Source organism: Hesperophylax consimilis, chromosome 2, assembly GCF_061612785.1.
Source record: "Hesperophylax consimilis isolate HC1 chromosome 2, BYU_Hcon_1.0, whole genome shotgun sequence".
Classification (NCBI taxonomy): domain Eukaryota; kingdom Metazoa; phylum Arthropoda; class Insecta; order Trichoptera; family Limnephilidae; genus Hesperophylax; species Hesperophylax consimilis.
In genome coordinates this window covers 29,673,950-29,696,059 of record NC_142837.1, presented here as the reverse complement: position 1 = coordinate 29,696,059, position 22,110 = coordinate 29,673,950, and the positions used below count along the sequence as shown (strand labels likewise).

At 34.9% G+C, this 22,110-nt stretch overlaps 1 protein-coding gene across 2 annotated transcripts in view; it reads left to right on the top strand.

Annotated features, from left to right (window-relative positions):
* Positions 1-22,110, top strand: part of LOC149425895 (hemicentin-1-like) — a 440,318-nt gene that overhangs the window by 352,938 nt on the left and 65,270 nt on the right. For both annotated transcript variants that reach the window (XM_089645098.1, XM_089645106.1), the window contains exon 5: positions 21,202-21,401. In XM_089645098.1, coding sequence (XP_089501224.1) covers positions 21,202-21,401 — 200 coding nt within the window. The remainder of the gene's footprint in view (positions 1-21,201; positions 21,402-22,110) is intronic.

The window sequence follows — 22,110 nt, the reverse complement described above, 5'->3', positions numbered from 1 at the left end:
TTTTGTATTTATAACACTGAACTGTTAGCCCTGGCTTTTAATATATTTTTTCCATTGTCTTGAACCAAACAGAATGTAAAACATTTTAATACCCCACCTCCTGGTCCAACGGCATCACTGTAATGTTTTTAACGTCCTCCCTGGGCAAAACCAAAGGAAAGAAGCCAGATAGATCTTCTTACCTCAGTTCTTGTTAACGGATTAATATTTTGCTCGTTTGATTTGGCTCTTCTCGCGGTTTATCAACCCTTCAATCTTAACGAATTAATATGTCACGTTGTGTCAATTTTTTGTTTCGACAGGGATTAATTCATTGAAGGATCCTTTTAATTGGTTGTGGTAACTTTGGTTCTTTTTAGATGAGGCGTGTTACATTCTGTATGGTTTAAAAATAAGACAATGACCGACTACCCTGATTTTAACTACCTTTTCCTACCTTGTTTGCTCGCCCAAACGTTTCCGGTTGCTGCAGTTGATAATGTGCTAATATAATGAGACAATTAATTACAAATTAAGTACATGAAATTCACTATAGACAATTCAATTCAAGATGCACAAGATTCTAAGTTAATGATTTGACTATGGATTGTTAGTTTTGTGAGTTATTTCTATGAGTAGGTATTTTCGGGAATAGCTAGAGACAAAACATGTGTTGCTTTCGATTGGTCTCCGTCCAAATCCCACCCATCAACGTGACCAGCTCGAGAGCAGCCAAGTTGATGGTCCAATCCCAACACCTCCAGAAATGAATTGAATATCGCTCAGCGACAGATGAGATAATGACATGTTTTGCCTCCTGCCGGAGGGTGATGAAGGTGGAATGTGGGTCCTTGGTGGTAGCTGTTGATGTTGATGTTGATGATGAATGATGAAGATTCATCTTATACCGTTAGGTACAAGGAGCTGCTCTGGTCCGGTGGCATGATAGCCTGGTGTCAGGAACCATTTGGGTCACGTGGGTAGCGCGAGGTTTAGGTCGCGTCAACCTCCCCCAAATCGATGATGAGTTGAGCTTCGCCAGCATGCCGAAAATTAGGAGTCCACTCTACTAACCTCAAACATAAACATATACTGAAGTGGTTTGCATCAGCAACGTCAGGAGTTCGGGAGTCCCGTGAACACCCCTCTGGTTTACGCTCGTAAGGATAATGATGAATTCAGCTTCAGTTTGTTCGACTTCGCCTCTGCAGTCACGCTACTCCAAATAGCTCCTGGCTCCAGTCTATACAGCTTCCCGTTCCAGTAGAGGTAATGACACATATTTACCATATGTACAATACAGAACATACTTCAAGTCTTTCGTCCACACTCAAAATAGTCATGTCAATATTTAATTTGAACGGGGCGTCCATCCGACATAACGAATGTTTCCTAGACGGGAGGTTTTACCCCACTTCAAAGTCATGGTCATTCGCTCTATCGTTTGTTACCCTCCGTTCGCTTCAAATATCAAAGAATGGTAGAAATTGATATCCTCGACTTCCGGCGCTAAGGATCAGGGATACTGGAATCATCAGGTCGTGAATCTGAAATCATCCGATCTCCGTCAGCTCAAACGGTTTCAGTCGGAGTCAATTTCCAACCTAATTCTGGATGACTTCTCCTCCTATAGTGGGGTAAGTACTTATTGAATTTGACAGGAAGGACGTCAGAAATCGCCGAGACAACTTCATATTCGTCACGATCCCTTCGTTCTGTCAGCGAGAAAATCCTCACCATACGCCAGACAAGAATAGCATAGCCCTTATCCGCTTTGTTCCTTCGTCTACCAGCTAACTCAAGTAGGAAAGCCCATTAGCAATTTTCGTTCCCTTCGATCTGAACTCAGTGAAAGCGTCCTCTCACCAGCTGAAAATACTCGAAACAGGGGTCCATTCCAGGTGACTATCTAAGGCTGGTCCGCCAACACCTTCGACAGAAACCGGTGCTTGTACGGGAATAACTCAACCACACCAATAGCAGGGGAAAAAGCCGGCGCTGCTATACTAAAATAGACGTTATATCGGTATCCAGGGTTATCGACTTTGCTAACACAAGAGTCCCTATTAGGCAAGCCAAATTACAAATTTCGTTCCCTTCGCTTTTGTCGCTTTGGTAAGATAGGACAGCCTACGGAAAATTCGTACACTCCGTCCCCGTCAAACTTATGAAAAATGAAAATCTCACTTCATAGAATAGGAATGCCAGACAGATGAATTCTCCCGGCGGCTAGCTGTAACCCGCTGCGTTATCCCGATTCAAAATGAATGAAAAGAGTGATGTTTGAATAAGTTATATTTAATTAAATATATTTTATGAATTCCGTATAGAATAAGTTGAATTCCCAAGGAGGATACGACAACTCATTTTCAAATAACAGGCATTGAAGCATTTAATTTACCGTTCTATCCGTTACTATAAAAACACTGCATAAATACAATGGTTTGTGTTCTATAAATTTTGGCGCTAAATATAACTACTGGAGAATTATTTAATCATTTTTAAATTGCATAAAATAGTCTAACTCATAAACAATGTCTATTGTTGGATGATCTAAAGCGGTTTCAGGGTAACCGTTCTTCGTCCCTTTTTTAATGGCCAAGACCCGGTCTCGTAATTTACGGCCTCCTTCGCTAACGGGTCCCTATAGTGCTCAAGTTAAATACCCTTACTTCAAAATACAATTGGATTATTTGGTTTACATTAAGGAAATAAGTGTTAATAATTAGATTATAATAGACTTACCGATACATCTTAGTGTCAACAATCCAAATAATTATAAAAAAACAAACACAGTCACATGCAGAAAAACTCATGCTGTTAGAAAACCGCACCTTCTACACTAAATGATTTTAGCCGTGTTCGCGTCCCGACGATTAATTCTTGTTGACGCGCTTCCTAGTTTTTACTAACTCGACTTATCTTAAAACGCGGACCGATCCTGATTATTCCTGACCGTCTCCCAGACCTTGAAACTCTGACCCCCTTGACTTTATTTCCCGCCTCCCAACGTTTTCAAACTGACTATCTTGAACCGCTTTTTTCACCCTCGACTATCGACTTTCTTCTTCCGTTCTTCAACGCTGACTGTCTTGAACCGCTTTTTCTAACCACGACTATCGACTTCCTCCTTCCGATCTTCAACGCTAACTGTCTTGACCGTCTCCCCGCGCTTTCAAATCCAGACTCCCCCTCCCCAAACCAACCCCCCAAATCACCATATGCGATTTCTAATTTATGTTCTTTTGAATTCTGAATGCTTTTTGTTTTCAAAAGACAGAAATGCACTAAAGGAACACATCAATTATGGCCCTAGAACCTGTCACATTAATTTTAAATCGTTTCAAAACCAATAAATTGTTACTTCTCCAGTAGAATGTCTAATTCTTCGTTCAAAGGATGAAACTTGACTACCCCCAGTCCAGTGGCGTGTTGGCCCACCAGCATTTTAGCTCGGCTTACTATTATCAACCACCATCACGGAGGTCTCTGCCGATACAGTGCATGTTCCTTTTTTTTTTTCTCTACCCTAATAAATCTAAACACTTGTTTTAAAATCAGTTGTCCAACATCTGGTAATCTCCTATGTCGTGAGACCAACTGAAAATTTCTTTCCCACCATAATAAATCAACAATAAAAAAAATTTATCCCAGGGCGAGTCCATCACATTCTATATTAGCACCGTCCGAGTATACATTTAGGCACAATCAAGTTTTAAAAATAATTCACCAAAATTTGGTAATTAAACATAACTTGATTGACTGCCGTAATGTAGTACCATATTATGAATACGAACCAAATTCATTTTTAGAAAACGAATTTTATAAAATATATTATGATAAAACTATAATAACAGACCGAGCGATTAGTCATAATAGACCCGATATAGTTTTACATGACAAAATTAAAAAAATAACTTTTATCATTGATGTCGCTATTCCAAATTCCTGTAATATTCAAAAATCTGTTAGTGAAAAAATAAGAAAATACACAGATTTAGGAAATGAAATAAAAAGAATTTGGCGTTCTCAGACTATAAAAATATTACCATTCGTTATTTCGGCTACTGGCATTATACCTACCTCTCTAATTAAAAATTTAGGCGTATTAGATCTATCAAAAAAATTATATATAAAGATGCAAAAGTCGGTCATTTTGAATACATGTAGGATAACAAAAGATTTTTTAAATATTTATGTTGAGGGATCAGTAGGATTTATAGGCCCTGTTAGAAGTTCTACCGAGCCGAACCCTCTGATATGAAAATATCTGGAGTCGGTGAATTATTTTCCCATTTGATCTCTGGTTAGTTGACGTGTTGTTCTTGTATTGTTTTGTATTTATTTTGCTTATATAATGCACTTACATAATGTTGATTGACTAGATGATCATTTGTGGAAAAGTGAGTGGAAGGGTTAAGTTTTTCCTTTGGGGAAGATTTAACCCGGACAACTAAATCGGAAGTTAAAATAAAAACAGCGCGCCATTACAATTCTGCTTTAAAATCGAGGCGAACGAAACAAACGGTCAAAGAGCAACCCGATATGCCAATGCTGTGCGTTTAGAATCAGCACAAAATAAGTCATACAAAAAAATACAAAACAACACAATCCCCCTGACGGCGAAATCTTATAACCTTCCATAAAACAAGATGATCTTTGTGGGGTGCTACAGAGAGTGTCCGATGCCATGTGACCTTCGGAATTTGACGAGCGTCACAGGGATTGGCCGAGCCATCACCGCCGACGCCGGCAGCTGAACTTTGCATAGAACACACACTACATAGATGTATGTTAAATATTATTTTTATTTAGTAGCTCATAGTAATTGTTTGTACATTTTCATTTTCTTGTTCCTGAATTTCTCCAAACGTTTGCTTCTAACGGCATTTGTAAATCTACCAAAAAAAGTAAGTATTTAAGTCGCCGTAATGTAATAATGTATTGCGCTTTCTCTAGTTTTCCAGGAAGCAAGATGTTGTGAAAAGGAAGGTTTATAAAATAGTTATAAAAATATAATATCTTATCTTGATATTCTGAAACCCACGAACCGCCACTGGGTGTAACCATTATGCCGATATGACGGCCTCCGTGGTCGAGGGGTAAAGCTCTTGATTGGTGAGCCGAAGGTCGCTGGTTCAAATTCCGGCCTGCGCAAGTAAATTTTACTTGATTCATTTGTGTTATTTCACAATTTAATCATTAAAAATAATAATTAGTATATCTGCTGGACGTTCCACAGTGGAAGATACTCTCAGTATCGCCCTTGTATCATCTAGTAACAGTGACTTCACCTTCTGCATTTTTTTTAATGATCGGTACGTACACTAATAATGGTCGAGGGGTAAGGCTATCGACTAACAAGCTGGAAGTCGCAGGTTTAAATCCTGGCGTGAGCAAGTACATTTTATTTGATTAATTTAGGTTACTTAACAATTTACTAATTTCAAATAATATTTAGTGTATTTGCGGCACGTTCCAGAGTGGAATATACTCTCAGTAACGTTGTTTGAAATTGCTTTATTCGTGTTTAGTGTCCAGATCTGAATAGCCAGGTACTATCTCACCTTCCTCTTCCCCATCTTCTTCCTCCCCCCAGAACCTTCAGCCTCACATCATACCCCAATTAAGGATGCCATAGTCTCGCTGGCTCCAGGCGGATGGGAGCAGTTGAAACTCTTGTGCGGTTTCATAATAAAAATAAAAGTAAATTAAAAACAATTGTCAAAACTAAGACTGCAAAACTTTAAAAGCTTGAATAGATATAGCTAACAAATTAAAAATCATAATTTTTTAAAGTGAGATATTTTCAAGAATTACAGGCAAATCATTTTAAAGAGTGCACGTTTGAATATATTTGTGCACGCCGATGGTAGTTCAAATTGCCCTCAGTCCCCTCTCACCTCGCAGTAGTCCTACGATACAGTACTCTACTACCCAAGGAATGATTCTACTTATGATTTCCGTCCTGTCAAGTCTTCTATTGTTATTTTATCTTCACATATATTACTCCTGCCAAAGGCAAAGACCCACGACTTTTTCATCCGTCTGGTATTGCATCAGCTTTCAGCGTAATTCAATTTGTTGCGTACTGCTAAAAGTACTTGGACCGAAAATATTTTTGCTCGGCTCACATTTGAAACAGATTTTTTACCCGGTAATTGAAAAAATGAAAATGTTTTTTGAGGCAAGTAGCGTAAATCAAGGAACATATGTAATATTTTCTAACAAGAAACAAGCTCTCGAAAGCCAAAGTAAATGGATATTCATTTGTAGTATATATTTGATGTTGTGATTTAGTCGAATGTAATAATATTTAATTTTGTTTTTTTATTGAATATCGGTGGTGGATTTTTTTTTTGTTGCGCTTAATCACGACTCAATCCCGACTTAATCCCGACTGAATCCCAAATATGTAAATTTGATTTTATATATTATCTCGTATGGTTTGGTCTGTTTTGGTCAAGTCGTTCCATTAAAGAAACTTATCATTTGAAAACCTTCACATAGTTCACACTGCCAAAAAAATTTAGGAATATGTGCATTTTTTGAAATTTTGCTATTTTTTCAAAAGTTATCTTTTTACATTGATGAAGTATATTTAGATGAGACATGAACTTTTTGACCTCCAAATGACCTCCAACTCTCCTAACGCTATAACTAAAACTACCGATTCCGGACAACACACACCGCTTATGGCGTTCTAATAGTCGAACAAGTTTCGACGAGAGATTAGTATGCGGTGGCGCCTCTAATTTTAGCTCTATGCTTTTTGATAATGTTTAGTTTGTCTCACTTAATCTACACTTAGAATGATTCAAAAGAAACATGTTATCGAGTTGTATAGAGCATCAAAGCTCTGAAAATCAAATCATTATAATGTTTTTTTATAGGTAGGTACAGTTTGATTATATTTTTAATTTATCACTTTTTTTAAAATTGTTTATGAAAGCGCTTTGTGGGCGTGTTTCGTTTTCCATATATAAATCCGATTGGGATTAGTTTTTGCAAAACCGTGTTTTACCATGATTACGAAATTCAAAAGGGATGCCGATATACATTGTCCGGCAAGTGTAAGAGAGACAGATTTCGTGTTGAATTGTCTAGAAGGATTGGTACCAAGTCAGTGGCGCATTAGTTTCCATTAAAATTTGTGCCGAAGCACTTCTAGTTTTCGAGTTTGCTCGAAGAAGTCAGTGAATTTTTTTCTGTCTGTTAACTTAAGCATATTAATTTTAAAAGAGTGTTGTAGTTAAATAAAATCTTAGAAAACACAAGTTTTTTTATTTTGTATTATTTCAATAGCTTGTACATGAATATTGTAATGTGGGTTCCAGACGGAGAATTATACTAAAGTTGAATTATTACTTTCATTTAAATTAGGTTTGATAAATCCGTGATAGTTTCCGTGCGTAGGTATGTTTAGTTTATGAGCCATTTGTCTCAAAGTACCCGAGTTATTATTTTCAAACGATGAGGCAAATAAATATACCTGACCTTAAATTCAGTTCATATAAATGGGCGTCTGTCGCGTGTTTTCGGTACCACAGACAAACCAAGCTCACAAGAAAACGCCTAAATCAAGCCCACTGGGTGGTTATGGAATCTTTTTCTATGTAAAATATATTTATACATATTTAGCGATCGCCCCCAGAAATTTTTCGAATGACATCTCTTGTTTTAACGTGACTTCACTTATCTCAAACATTTCTGTTTCTTATTTTAACTTCACTTCACATATCTCAAACATTTTTATTTCTTGTTTTAACTTAACTTCACTTAACTCGAACATTATCGTGTCTTGTTTTATTATAAAATAAAGATTATTATTGTGAATCATCAACAGTGTTTTCCTGTATAAGGCTTGCAGATTATTGAATAGTGAACAGCTGTTAAAAATCTCAAATACGCTCAAAAATTTAAATTTTTTTGGGCTGGAGCCCCACAATACTTTATAAAGCTAATTGATTCTGTGCAAAGGAGGCCGGTTCGTCTTATTGACAATCTTTTGTTAACGGGACTATTTCCATCTCCAATGCACAGATGTAATGAAGGTCTGCTCTACGGGTATTTGAATAAAGCCTGCCCTAAAAAGCTTTGGTACCCGGTGCACGTACGTGAAACTCGACGGATACGAGTGGAACACCCGTTCACAGTAGATGAACACAGTAGACTTCACGAGAATGGGCCATTTCTTCGACTCGTTTTTGTGTGAGTCGGTTGGTATGTGGAACGAGCTACGGGCATCTGTTCTTCCTCCTTCATATAATCAGGGCCTTTTCAAGAGCCGCGTGAATTAATCCTTCCCTCAACCCGCCTAGCAACGCTGCCAATAGGCATACAATAAAGAAGAAAGCTAGAAATTATAACACGTCCTTGCGGACGTGTTTCGTGATCCAAATATTTGTCCAATCGAGGTTTTAATTTTCAATACGAAACCGTGTTTACGAAATTAAAATGGGATGGAAATCTACGACGTCAGAAAATTCGAAGTGGTTACGTGTTGTTTATTCTTTAAATTTTGTTGATAATACACTACGGGTAAATTAAAGTACAATATACAGTTATTTTTTTCATTATAAGAATCCAATATTTTATTATATTTAGGAGTTATTTACAGTTATTTAAAATATAATTTAACATTGTAAAAATATATGATTAACCCGTTAACACTGAAATCGTTAAAAATGAATGTCTGAATTTGTTTGCATGAAGAAATAGATTCAGCCAGTTTGGCGTTACATTTTTTCAAGGTACATTTGAAAATGTCTACATCTCGTAGGGTGTTGAATGTTTTGCAGATACGTTCCATGATTGAATTTTGCGCATACTCTGTATTTACAGCGCCCTTGAGGTGATTTTGCACAAAAACGGCGTTATATAAATCATCCAACTATTATTATTATTATTATTACAATTTGGTATTCCGAATGAATTGAATATATATTAACAATATATATATTGTTAAAGTCGTGGATTTGAGGGCTCCCAGCGAGGGTGGGTGTACAGTGCCGGCGACTAGTTCTATGGCTAAATGGTATACTTCAGGCGAGGGTAGTCAATCGGACTTATGTTTCTGGACCTACCTTTTGCTGGAAAGGGTTCACGTCGCCTTCAGTTACCAAATGAAAGAAGTATTGCGATACAACGGGTAGCACATGGATCCGGGGCATTAAAGTTAATATTTGACAAATCATGACACGGTAGGGAAAGAATAGGTTAATAACGACTCACGTGGATCTAGTTTATTCAAATAAGATGATCATCTTATTTGAATGAGGCTGGCGCGAGGCGGGAGGCCTCGGCACCAAGCGTTCGAGTCAGACGCGGGAACTTTCAGCACCACCATTGATGTGCCCGAGCTCTTGCTTTGTTCTTAGGGGTCACGGGTCATGACCGCGGGCAAGCTTTGTGCCGAGATCGAGCGTAACTGGCGCCGTTTGCGTCACATGTTGGAACTAAAAACTGGTTGGGTTTTCTCCGGCATTTTGGGAGTCCATAACTATAGCTTATTTGCGTTACGTAACAATATCTATACGAGAAGTACGAGTAATATAAATAGGTCTGTAAGTGGCTACACTACAGTTTTGTAATGCCTTCGGTAGGCGAAATAGCTGTCGCGCACAATCACAGCAGAGCTTGTTTGTAAATAAACTTTTTTTATGAATTAAAAAATATTATTTTATCTAAAATAACTAAAATATAAATGGAGTCCTCCAAATTAAACTTGATGACTTGACGAAGGAAGTTGTATTCGAAAATAAATTTTACATTGAAATAAATATAAATCGTACCGTGTTGAATAAAATCTCACTCGGACATTTTCAAATTAATGATCTAAAAAACGACTAATCTTTGAAATTTTCTTGGTCTTATTGGGTTCCTATATTTCCACAATTTTATGGATATGCTCTTTATAACTTTTCTGAAAATTTTTATGTCAGTAATTTGCATCAGAAAGTTATCTCGTGTAAACAAGCTCGATAGTAAAAAAACACATGTAACGTTGATTTGATTTTTCATAACTTACTCTCAGAAAAGTTAATATTTGTAACCAATATGCAAGCTTCTGCCATAACGCCACAGAACTAATAACTTATAACGAGTTTCAAAAAACTAATTATTACTAAAACCTGTACGATAAATTGTAGCTAGTTCCGTTGAAAATATCAGCAGGTTTACAAAATACTTGTTCTTATTTTTGTGACGTTCTCTCCAACAATTTATATTTTTCTCTTAAAACTTTATAACCTCATACCTACATCATTGAAACAACCCGCAGAGAATACACGAATGAGTGTGGATCAAAACAAAAGTTGTACAGTTTTTTTCAGACTGACTGGTTTAAAAAATATTATTATCCATATCAATGTAACTCCACAAATCTTAACGCTAAAATACGGCAGTGAGATTATTAATTTAAAGAAATAAGCAGAGCTTATAAAAATATATGTTGAGTGGACCTATTATGCCAAATTGAAATAAGAATAAATATTGAGTGGACCTATTATGCCAAATCGAAATAAAAATATATATTTTGATTCTGTCCCTCTATTTAAGAAAAACTTTTTTAGCACACTGAATTCGCCCACATAACACATACAACCACACACAAACATACATGCACACGTACACACACACACAAACACTCACACACACCTCTCTCCTTCCCCAGCACACTAATTTAACTTAACTTAAAAATGTAACTTAACCTTAAAATGTATAATATACCTCATATGCATATATGTCAGCGACATGTCATTGGTACCAATTATTGTACTAACTTTTATAATTTTGTAACTATTGTCATCTATGTAATTATGTACTGTTTGTTTCTGCAATAAACAAAAATAAAAATAAAAACATTGAGTGGACCTTTTATGCCAAATTGAAATAAAAATATATATTGAGTGGATCTATTATGCCAAATTAAAATAAGAATATATATTGAGTGGACCTATTATGCCAAATTGAAATAAAAAACTGTTTTAATTATAAGGATTGTAGACGTAATAAATTCAAAGGTTATTTTTAATACTTCTTTTTGCTTTACTAAATGTGAAAGAAATGGAACAAGCCTTCTGTGCGAGAATAAATTATGTAATTCGTCATGTCTGCTTTAAAAATTACCCTTTCACACGTGAAAAACAAACTTTCCATCGTGGCGGGGGCGTAATAATTCCTATTGGCGGGAGGTGAATCATTAGAGTGATTAAAAATTAAAAGTTCAGCGTCATTAGCATAAAGAAGAAGTGTTAATAACGTGGGAATTTCTACGTTGAAGAGAAATACTTTACCTTTTTTGGTTTGGAGAGTTGGGGCTAGTACTTACTTTAAATTTATATCTGAGCTTTTCCGAACTGTAATAGTATTCGTCAGTTAGCAGGTTTTAGCACTTTCATATTTTAAATGATATTCAAAATTTTTACTCGACAAAAATATAATTTTATATTCTTTCACACTTCTAGCTCTAACTCTCTTGAGGTCGTTTCTCACAAAACACTACCTTATAATTTATCATTTTTTTAATAAATTTCACCATCATCTGATAGATATTTTCCGTCGTTTTCTCTACCTTATATATGATAATTTCATGAAAGGAATATTTTTGTAGAAACCAATCACTTAGTGGTTTATCATGTTTAATAAACATAACACACTTATGTTGTGTAAAAACGAGTTTTAAATTAATTTATTTACCGACCGGTTTCGCTTTGCTCAAGCATCATCAGGGTAGAAATTAATTCTGAAGTTTTAGTTTTTATTAATTATTAATACTGTACCATAATTGATACAAACTAAATACTTCAGTATTAATTTGTACCCTGATTTTGCTTGAGCCAAGCAAAACCGGTCGGTAAATAAATTAATTTAAGATTATTGGTTTTATACAAAATGAGTGTTTTATTTTTATTAAAGGAAAATTTATTTTATTTTTGACTGATCAAAGCAAGAAGCAAATTGAGATAATCTTTTATTGTTATTTGTACATCCACAGTTCTTATATACTCTCTAAATACACTCACAGAACTATCGATCTTTTTCGCATTTTTTTTTTAATTCGTGAATTTTTACGTCTATTTTTTACATTTCATTATTTGCCCTGATACGGCTTTTGAAGAGTTGTTTTTTAATTTTTTTTACATTAGTGAAACAATTGTGAAATTCTTAAGCCATTTTATCTTTAATATTTTTAAACTGTAGAACGATTTGCCGGCCTCTGTGTTTCCTCTTTCTTGCAACATGGGTCTCTGCAAGATTTGGGTTCACTCCTTCCTTTCTACAAAAAAATCCTCCACACAACATCCCCAAAGATAAGATAGAAAAATAATTTAACCTCAGGGCCTCCTCCTGTGTAAAGTTAATATTAAAAATTATAATATTTAACATACAATTTTAATTGCATTTTAAATACATTACAAAAATCTTGTAATTACTCTCGACTTATCGAGTAAAGTTAGAGTTAGCTGTTTTATAAGTAAAGCATACTCCGAAACTTCTTCTTTCTTTTATACTCAGATGTAACGTAATGCCATTAATTAAATTTATTGTACGATATGATTATTTTAGTGATGGCTGTTGAAAATTTTAAATTGTAAAATGCATTCTGAAGCAACACTGTCATTCCCGAATCCTTTCTCTTTAGTTGTCTCCGCATCAGCAATTACGCTGCTGTTTGCTGGATATATTCTGGCATCGCGAACTGTAATTGGAAGGGTGCAAGTAAGAAACAATCTCCATCTCAAATATTATTTCAAACACGAAACAACTCTCAGAGCTAACAGAACGTCTTTGGGGTGACTTTGTAATATCGTTGCGAAACAGTAAAGTTCTAGTGAGGGAAGCAATTAAACGAGGTGTAAAATTGTGGTTTTACTCTCCTATTGCCCGCTTTTTAACTGTAGTTTGAAAATGATACCGAGTTTTAGTAAATCTACGAATAAGTTTGACACTTTATATATATAACAAAGCCGGTACATTCTCCCTACCATGACGTCACGGAAAAGTGACTGCGCATTAATGTCTAAATTTAAATTAACAGAAACGTCAAAAGTTAATAAAAGGCTATTAAAACTACGTTGTCTACGGCGTTACTTTTTATGTCTAATTTGATTATCTTTGGAGCTTTTAATAATGTCATTATTATTAATTTACTGTTCAAAAATATGTCTATCTAGTGTTCTTAGCATTCCACGTCCTACACAAACAACGTTTAGTTGTAATAATCATTTTGCTTCTTCCGTGAAATTTAATTTTCTTTCTTTCAATTATTAGAAAATTATATTGGATAACTCGACGAGCATCAGCTTGTCTAACGACATTAAACTTTTCTGAAATTTGAGTAAAACTCCAGAGAAGTGAAAATAAGCGTTATTTTCATGCCTTTCCTATACAGTCGTGTCCGTGAAAAATTACGGGAAAACTTTTATTCGTTGAAGTGTAAGAATTAAATTAAATTTCGAAATATGATAATGAGAAGAGCTACCTTTCTTTTTCAACAGTATTAATGTATTTCCCTAACAATGCCCGAAGTTTGAATAAACAGTCTATAGAGTCATTTGATTTCAAAATACCTATCACGAACTCACCTTCGTTCGGACTCTATTATGGAATCAATACATTTTCTGGTTTAGCTGCGTGCGTCAAAGATTAAAAAAACATACATTTTATTCTATACATATTAACGATAGCTCAGCCTTGTGTATATCGATTAAATTGTGAAAATGGAGTCAAGTGTTTATTTCATTTGAAAAAAGAATTAGTGATAAGTAAACATAGCTTTATTTTTGATAACATAGTAACGTTATTATAATAGAATTCCTCTTAAATAATTACTTTTTTCAATATATTATTTTTCTGTATCACTTACAGGTTCTACGTATTATTTTTCTGTATCACTCGTAGGTTCAACATATTGTTTTTCTGTCTCACTCACGGGCTCTACACATTATTCTTCTGTATCACTCATCGGTTCTACATATTATTATTATGCATCACCCATCGGTTCTACATATTATTCTTCTGTATCACTCGTAGGTTCCACATATTTGTATTAGCTACCATTTATATTTATAAGTCGTTATGGGCGTGTAAAAGAATAAATAAATAATAAATTGAATTCCTATACTTATTTGATTTATGTGAAAATCTCTTCAAATTACTCAAAAATTTCAAAAAGTAAAAAATTCATCCAACAGAATCTATCTTCTTACCTACCAACTTTGTACGTTTAACTAAAAAAATATATTTAACGAAAAAAAAATAATTAATTGATAGCATAACTAACTGTACCCCGCTATGCGTTGCTGTGGCTCAGTCTGTATGTGCAGACACAGAAACAATAGCGCGTTGTGATTTTAAGTCCAACAGATGGCGGTGTTTATTTAAATATGTTTTTCCTGTTCTTGTCAAGCATTGAAGAACTTTCGGAGATTTAATTTTTGAAAACAAACTAACTTTAACAATTTTATTTATATAGATTGTGTTGTAATGATTAACTTACAAATCCACTTAACTTCATCGTTACCTTTAACACTTCCCGTGATATATAACTTAATTCTTACAACTCTCGGCTTATAACTTTGAATCATTTATTAACTAACCTTTATTTTTATTACTTTTATTGTTATTTTTTGTTTTATTTCTAATATTTTTTGTTTAATTTAAACAAATGTAAAAATATTTTTGTTGTCCTCTCCTAAACACAAGCAGCTGCTTTATTAGGAGAGTGATTGAAATATTGGTGTTTATATTGTTAAAAAATTGTAACCTTGTTTATATGTTTCAATAAAAATTAAAAAATAACATGTAAGTAAGTACCAATTTACATCATTAAACTAGTCTATGAAAATTGGAAATGGAACTGATTTTTCGCAACTGAAGGGAAATGTCAATTTCTTTTGAAACACGAATAAAATTACCGTGTAACCTTTTGCTTCTGACAACATCTTATGACTAGCTACCCCTTGTTTTTTATGATAATGTATTCAAATTCTATCTTTCCATTCCATAAAACATTCCCTTTCTCCACCCCATATCATAACGATATTAAATAATGGTTCAATTTATTGAACGCCATTGAAAAATACTTTTAAAAGGTTTATCCAATTTATCTAAAACTGAAATTGGTAAACCCGGTTTATAAGGGTCCGTCGGGGAGAATTAACTATTCACGTCACGCGGTTCTGACCTCTTTCGACACTGCACAAACCATATAATATTGCAGTTCCGAATGAAGTTACTTCCCCGTAAAACTGACACACAAAACCACTCCTTGGCTCCTGCCGGTAATTTAACAATTTTCTTCCAGACATCTGGATGCTTAAGGTGAAAGCGTATTTTGAAACACTCACATTATGTGGGCACTTCACCACTTTGGAAGTCCTTTTGAAAGTCGTTAAATGTTTCATTATTGAATTTTACTATGCATGTGTTTGATATTTGTGCAAGTTTTGTGGTTTTGATGAACCCTCAGACGCTATATGTTTATTACTTTATCACTATTAGGAATATTCTAGATAAACTGTTTTTCGTAATTCGTTCTTGCAGTAACCTGCTTGTTTAATTTTTATTTCTCTTTAATTTATTTATTAATGTCTAGGTACAGAAGATGTTTTGTTTTAAAAAAAACAATATGTGATTTTAATATCTTACGTTAGTATTATAATAATAATTTCATATTTCCGAATAAATGAATAGAATACTTTTATTGCACTCAGTTTAAATTAAGTTTTTCTGAAGCTATGTGAATGAGTATTTAACGTCACAATATGGATGGAATTCCTCCGTCTCCTGAAAAAACCTGAATAATGGGTTAAGAACGGCAATATAATAATTTTCTGCGGGGTAGGTGAGACAAAAAGCAGGAATGTGTCACTCATGAAATCGTAGGTTCAACACAACCTCTCTGCGTGAAAGGGAATTGTTTATCTCTACAACGGCGAAGGTTGTATTCTGTCTCAAAATTGAAGACAGTTACAAATTACTAACTGTTTCGCAAAGTTCCAAAGTGCGAGATACCTTCGTTTGCACAAAAGATTAAAAGTCCCGTGAAATATGACTACAAGTAGACAATTTCGCAGATATTTTGATGTATAAATAAGACGAGAAACATAATCCGACAGTAAGGACAATTTATACTTGCCTCCAACCGCTTTGTAGTCACTTTGGGGAAAACGATACAAGCTACTTTGTGCTTTTGGCTCGTGTGACAAATACTCGTATGAGTGTTGTACAAAATGATATAATAAATAATTAATTATGACCACAGCTATTATATTTTATAACCGCTTCCCTTCCGTCGCTGCCCCCCGCAAACTCCTACAGTGAAGCGATGCCTCAGTGAAGGTTAACTAACCATTAACTGGAGGTATCAGGTAACCGCGAGCTTTCTGTTTTCCAGCCGTTAGTTGACTGATTTATCTTGCACTGAGAAATTGCTTTCCGGAGATTTATGAGTGCAGTGTCGTATCATTCAGTGGATATTTCAGCTCTTTTCGGATATTCACTCTTTTATCGACCATGTTACCAATCGTCATTTTTATTCATACATTTAAGTTCTTCAACAACAAGCGTGCATTGTTTTTTATTATTATTTATTGAGTTAGTTTATACAACATTTGAATATAAACTAATATAAACAAGATAATATTTCATTTTGTTACTTTAAATATTTTTACAATAAACATAACATTTTTTTTTAAATACATTTATTCTTCCTTCATTCTTCAGACTTTCAGGCATTTCATCATACATCTTTAGTCATTTGTATATTAGGCAGTTCTGTGATTTTGATTTCTTTATATGTGGCAATATAATTCTATTTATATTTCTAGTTTCGTAATTTATTATGAACATCTCTATTAAAAACAATTTCATCCTTTTGATATATTGGCTTTCAGTATTTTGGCATTTGGTTGTTCATGACTTTATGCACAAAAATTAACACATTAAATAACAGTCTCTTTTTTATTGGAATCCAATTTAGCTACTCTCTCATTTGATTAATACTTACGTATTTGCCTTTTCCCTGTATACATCTCATAGCTCTATTCTATATAACACCTAGTTCTTATTCTTGGTAGAAAAATAATGAAATTAATTAATACTACCAATATAATATGTAATGGTACCCCGTGGTTAAAATCATTGACAAATTTCTCGGGAAAACATTATTCTTACCAGTTCCATGCAATAAAAAACAACCTGCTATAATGATAAAAGTACCCTGGATTATGAAGTCATAAATATCTGCCTCTTGAACTTTTGAAAACGATATTTTTATTTAGTTCCTTCAATGTATTATAAAAATATAGAGTTCGTAGGTAGACACTTCCAGAGACCTTTACACTTACACCTTGCCTAGCCTTCAGAACGCGCTTGCTGCTTGCCCTCGTCAGCCTTACATTTTATTTATGATGTTAAACAAACATTAATTTTGTTTATGTTGAGGAAGATAACTTTTAACATAAATATCTCGCAAGAAAGATATTTCGCAAGTGTATTTCATGGGTTATTTAACTTGGAAAAGGCAAATATTTGCCCCTGAATAACGACAGTCCCTAAATATCTAGTGAAGGTCCGACCTTTGACATACATTTCTGTAAAAACACTCAGTTGTGCGTTCTATGGTAACTTCCAAGATATTATTAGTCAAACCCTTCATTGTTGTTTACTGTACACGAACTCCGCTCGACGTTTCGCTACACTTCAGTGTTAAATTATACGCCGGGGAAATGTCAATTACACACTTAACAATGGAAGACTCAATTTATTATCACTGTGAATGATTTAATATTGCCAAGCGTGTATAGATCACATCTTCGAGTCGGGCTTTCAACGCTAGGACGGGGCTTTTCTGCCATTATGCCTCTCCAGTCTCCAATTCCGGATCCGGAGTCCCGGGGCAAGAAGCAAGGAGCAAGAAACGCTTTTCGGGCATTTGTTACGCAACAATCTCTACTTGAAAAGATTCCATAAAAGTAATAATACTTTGTAATTTCATGGAAAGTTTGCTCTGAGCTCTGAAAATAACGGAAGATATTAGATATTGGCTTTTCTTTGTGGTAATTCGCTTCTTAAAGCGGGGCGGGATGAGGGTCCGAAACTGTTTAAAGCTCGTACATTTTTAAAGTGAATGAATGGAATTCGCTTCAGAAGTGAAGAACTGTTCATTTCCATATGTTTTAGTTGATTGTTATTGTACGAATAAGTTATTAGGTGAGAGCTTCTCGACGCAGGTACTCGTTTTCCGCTCACAGTTTCCTTTTAATTCTCTTAAAGGATTTAAATTTGAGATACCCTCCAATCTGCGTATTTCGCATATTATATATAAATCGTATTTCGCTTTTCGGTAACAGTGTACAGAGTGAGCGAGTATAGGGTGTGTTTATGCGCGGGGTTCCCAAGTATAGAGTAGGCATCCCCCGTAGGCGGTGGTACGCGCGCACATTAAGCAGAAACAGAGTCAAGAGATAAGTAAACAGACGAGAAAAAGATAAACATTGAAACAGAGCGCGACAAATTATCTCATAAAAGCCGAAGAAATAACATCCTTTACTTTGATATCCAAACTTTAAAAGATTGAGACAGATTTTTATTGACCTCTTAAGATTACAAAGCAAGGTGACGGGTGACTTGTGGGTGGCTGGTGGGGGGTTGTCTAACTTGTCGCGCTACCACTCGGAGAAACAGAGGTCTTTATGGCTTTAGTCAGATAATAGCTCGAGATAAAAGAATGCTTCCTAAATTAGGAGCTATTGTATAAGCCCTGGCTCGGGGTAATGGGCTTATCGTAGTTCTCTTCGAGAAATTTATTACGTGAGTGATATCTTAGCAAACAGTATTAAATGTAAGGGCTGCCACCTTTCCGGTTTTGAGACATTATTTTCGGGTTTATGCCTCTCCATGGTGGTTGTAAATTCTGGCTATAAACTTAAGGAGTGAAATAAATGTAAGCCCTATTTACAGTGATGCTTTATATGCGCCGAGTAACACTTTGCTATTCCGAGCTCATAAGAAAGGACTCGACAATACAAGAGATAAAATATCCTGGAATGAATGGAGTGACGTACCGCTTATATTTCAGATTATGTTCTGGTGCGAAAACGTCGCATTATTTCACTGAAATGGGGGTCTTAAGTAATGCGTCCATTCGTCTTAAAATTATCACAGATGACGGAATCTAATTCACATAAATTCTGGAAATTCCGATCGTCCTTGTTATGAGCTTTGTACAGCACAGGATATCTTTATCTCAATAGTGTAATAATAGGATTGTGTAAATAATTTCATAATTGAATAATACTGTTGACAATTAATTACACTTTCTTAATTATTTTCTGAATAATACCTACGTTGAGGTGATTTTAAAATGTTAAAAAATATGCACTTTTAGAAGAACCTTTTTTATTATGTACTCTACAGATAGTATAATGTTTATTAATTAAATTTAATTCACTGCGTTTAAGTATTTTTTCTACGCACTTCATATACTTGTCTTTACGTAAAGATTCAAATTTGATTGATGACTGTGGGATATTCCTGTCCATTGGGTATCACTGAATATGACCCTTTAATTTTAAGTTGAATACAGAATCCTGCAACAGACAATTGGTGAATCAAATTATATCATTAAAAATAATATCGAATATATTATAAATTCACTGAACACACAGATTCATTTGTATCTACTACACAATATCTACGAATTATTTACAGGAGTAGCTTTAAGAATTTTATATGATTTGTTATTGAATGATCCTGATTTTTCCACAAAAAACTTACCTGGCTTCGCCTGAGAACAAAGTATCGTACACACAATATCGTATGTATCCTTAATCATAAAAGATTAAATTTATGTTAGCTCATGATGGAAATAACATTGTGAACTTCTCATTGACTTATAATTTAATTCTATTCAGAAACGTAATGCAGATACTTGATTGCTAGAGCCTCCCGTTGAAGAGATTTTACCGGTAAGCGCATATTTTCTGCTGCATACCAACACAGTCAGTTAAGATTCATATCATGAATAAAATAGGAAAAACTTTTTGACAAATATAATGAAATTTTCATCATGCAAGCGCAACGCTTGAGGGATTTTAGTTGGACACACAGATAATATACATAGCATTAAGTTGGTATTTCACCATCCCCTTGATAGCTTATCCATAGGATTACGTATATTTTTTAATTATGATTTATTTATTTGGGAATCGAACCTATAAATAGTGGCTATATATCGGATAAGTTAGTCTAGTTTTCTAGCTGTCTCTAGTCTTTATATTTTTACGTACTAATTTACGTCATCCCATGGATATCAAGGGATATCAAAGGATATCATGGCTATCAAGAGGATGGTGGAATATTTTATATTCTATTTTATTAATTAATTTTTTTTTCCATTATTTCTGGCTTTCACCCTTCAAGGGTGTTCTTGGCCATCATTTAAAATTATTGAGAAATGAAAGGTGAATTTAAATATTAATTTTATTTAAATAGGCAAATTTCAAAATTATAATGAAAATTGGAGTCGAGTTCAGACTTGAGATGTTGAATGGAGGGGAGGCAATTTAAGATAAGGCTTGATAGAAGAGAGGATATTTGTTTAGAGAGGGACAACCAAAAAATATGTGATCTAAAGTTCCCACTTCTAGACCACAGAATGTACAATCTGGGGAGTCAACGACGTGAATTTTAAAAAGATGGGAAGGAACGGAACAATGTCCGATCCTCATTCGAATGAGTGAAGAAATTTCTTTTTTGGAAAAATGAAGGAATTGCTGAAACCACGGTTTTGATGGAATAGTCCTTTGTATTGAGGCATAGCAGGCTCCCTTGGATTGACTGGCAATGTGCCAATACTCCGATCAAACATTGCGAGATCTATCTTTGATGATGGAAAAAATGTCAGATAGGGGAATGTGGTTTACGAGGGTAACAACAGGGTTGGACGCTCCTTGTTTTGCCAAGGCATCCGCAATATCATTTCCCATGACACCAACATATCCAGGAATCCAAATCAGAGTTACAATTTAACCAGAGCTTTGAATGGAGGCTATCATCTCTCGAATAAGGCATACAAAGTGATTATCAGGATGAAGAAGAGGACTAATTATATATTAATTGGATTAATTTCCTATTTTTTTTCCGTTTTCCCAAAACAAAAGGAAAAAAACAACTAACCTTAGTATTTCATCGCTCACCTTTTATTCCTTCTAGCTGGGACGCCCGGGCCCCCGCAGCGCCCTCTGGGGCCCACTGGGCAGCGCCCCCCTTGGCAGGTCGCGCCCGCTGGCAGTCGCGTCCCGCTCGTCTCGGCCTGCGCCCCGCTCGTCCCAAGGACGGGGGCCTCTACCGCTGCAGGGCGGACTTCAGGACGGAACCATCCAAGTTCACGCACGTGAAGCTTGTCATAGTCGGTAAGATGATTTTTAAACATTATTTAATATTAAGCGCTCGATTCATGATACTTGCTGTTTGATGTTTTGTACCTAAGGCGATGCACCACGTCGTGTGACATTTGGAATCGGGTAACTAACAATAGCACTCCTTATGTAGATGGCGATAAGTTTCAAATTTCCATTTAACACCAGCCGCCTGTTTTGATTTTTAAGTAAAAACTATTACATGCTTTGTAACGCATTTATCAAAAATAGGTACTCACTTTGTACATAGATATTTCGTGGAAAATTTACATTACGTATTTCATCTAGAATGGGTAAGATGTGGATATTCACATTAATTGTGTTTCTTTAGATCTTATAATATACGTGTAGTATTCTTATAAATTAAAAATTTTAATTGCCCTTAACGGATGTGTGCGCTAAGCCATCGATATTATAAAATGAAGCAGTAACCGAAAGGGGTTCGTCCGTAGTAGTTTTCATAGGCGGGATATTTTATTTTTTTGTTTTTTAATGAGTTTTATTAATCACAATGTACATTTGTTTATTTTTTCTGGGCTTATAAAAAGACTTGAAAATGATAGTTTGTTTCAAAGGCCAAGATGTGTTCTACTCGCGGCTAATTAAAGGCCAAATTTTCAAAGGAAAAATGCATTTTTCTTAATAAGTAACACTTAACACGTAAAACTTTATTTGTTAGGCATATTACTTTATAATCTCTACT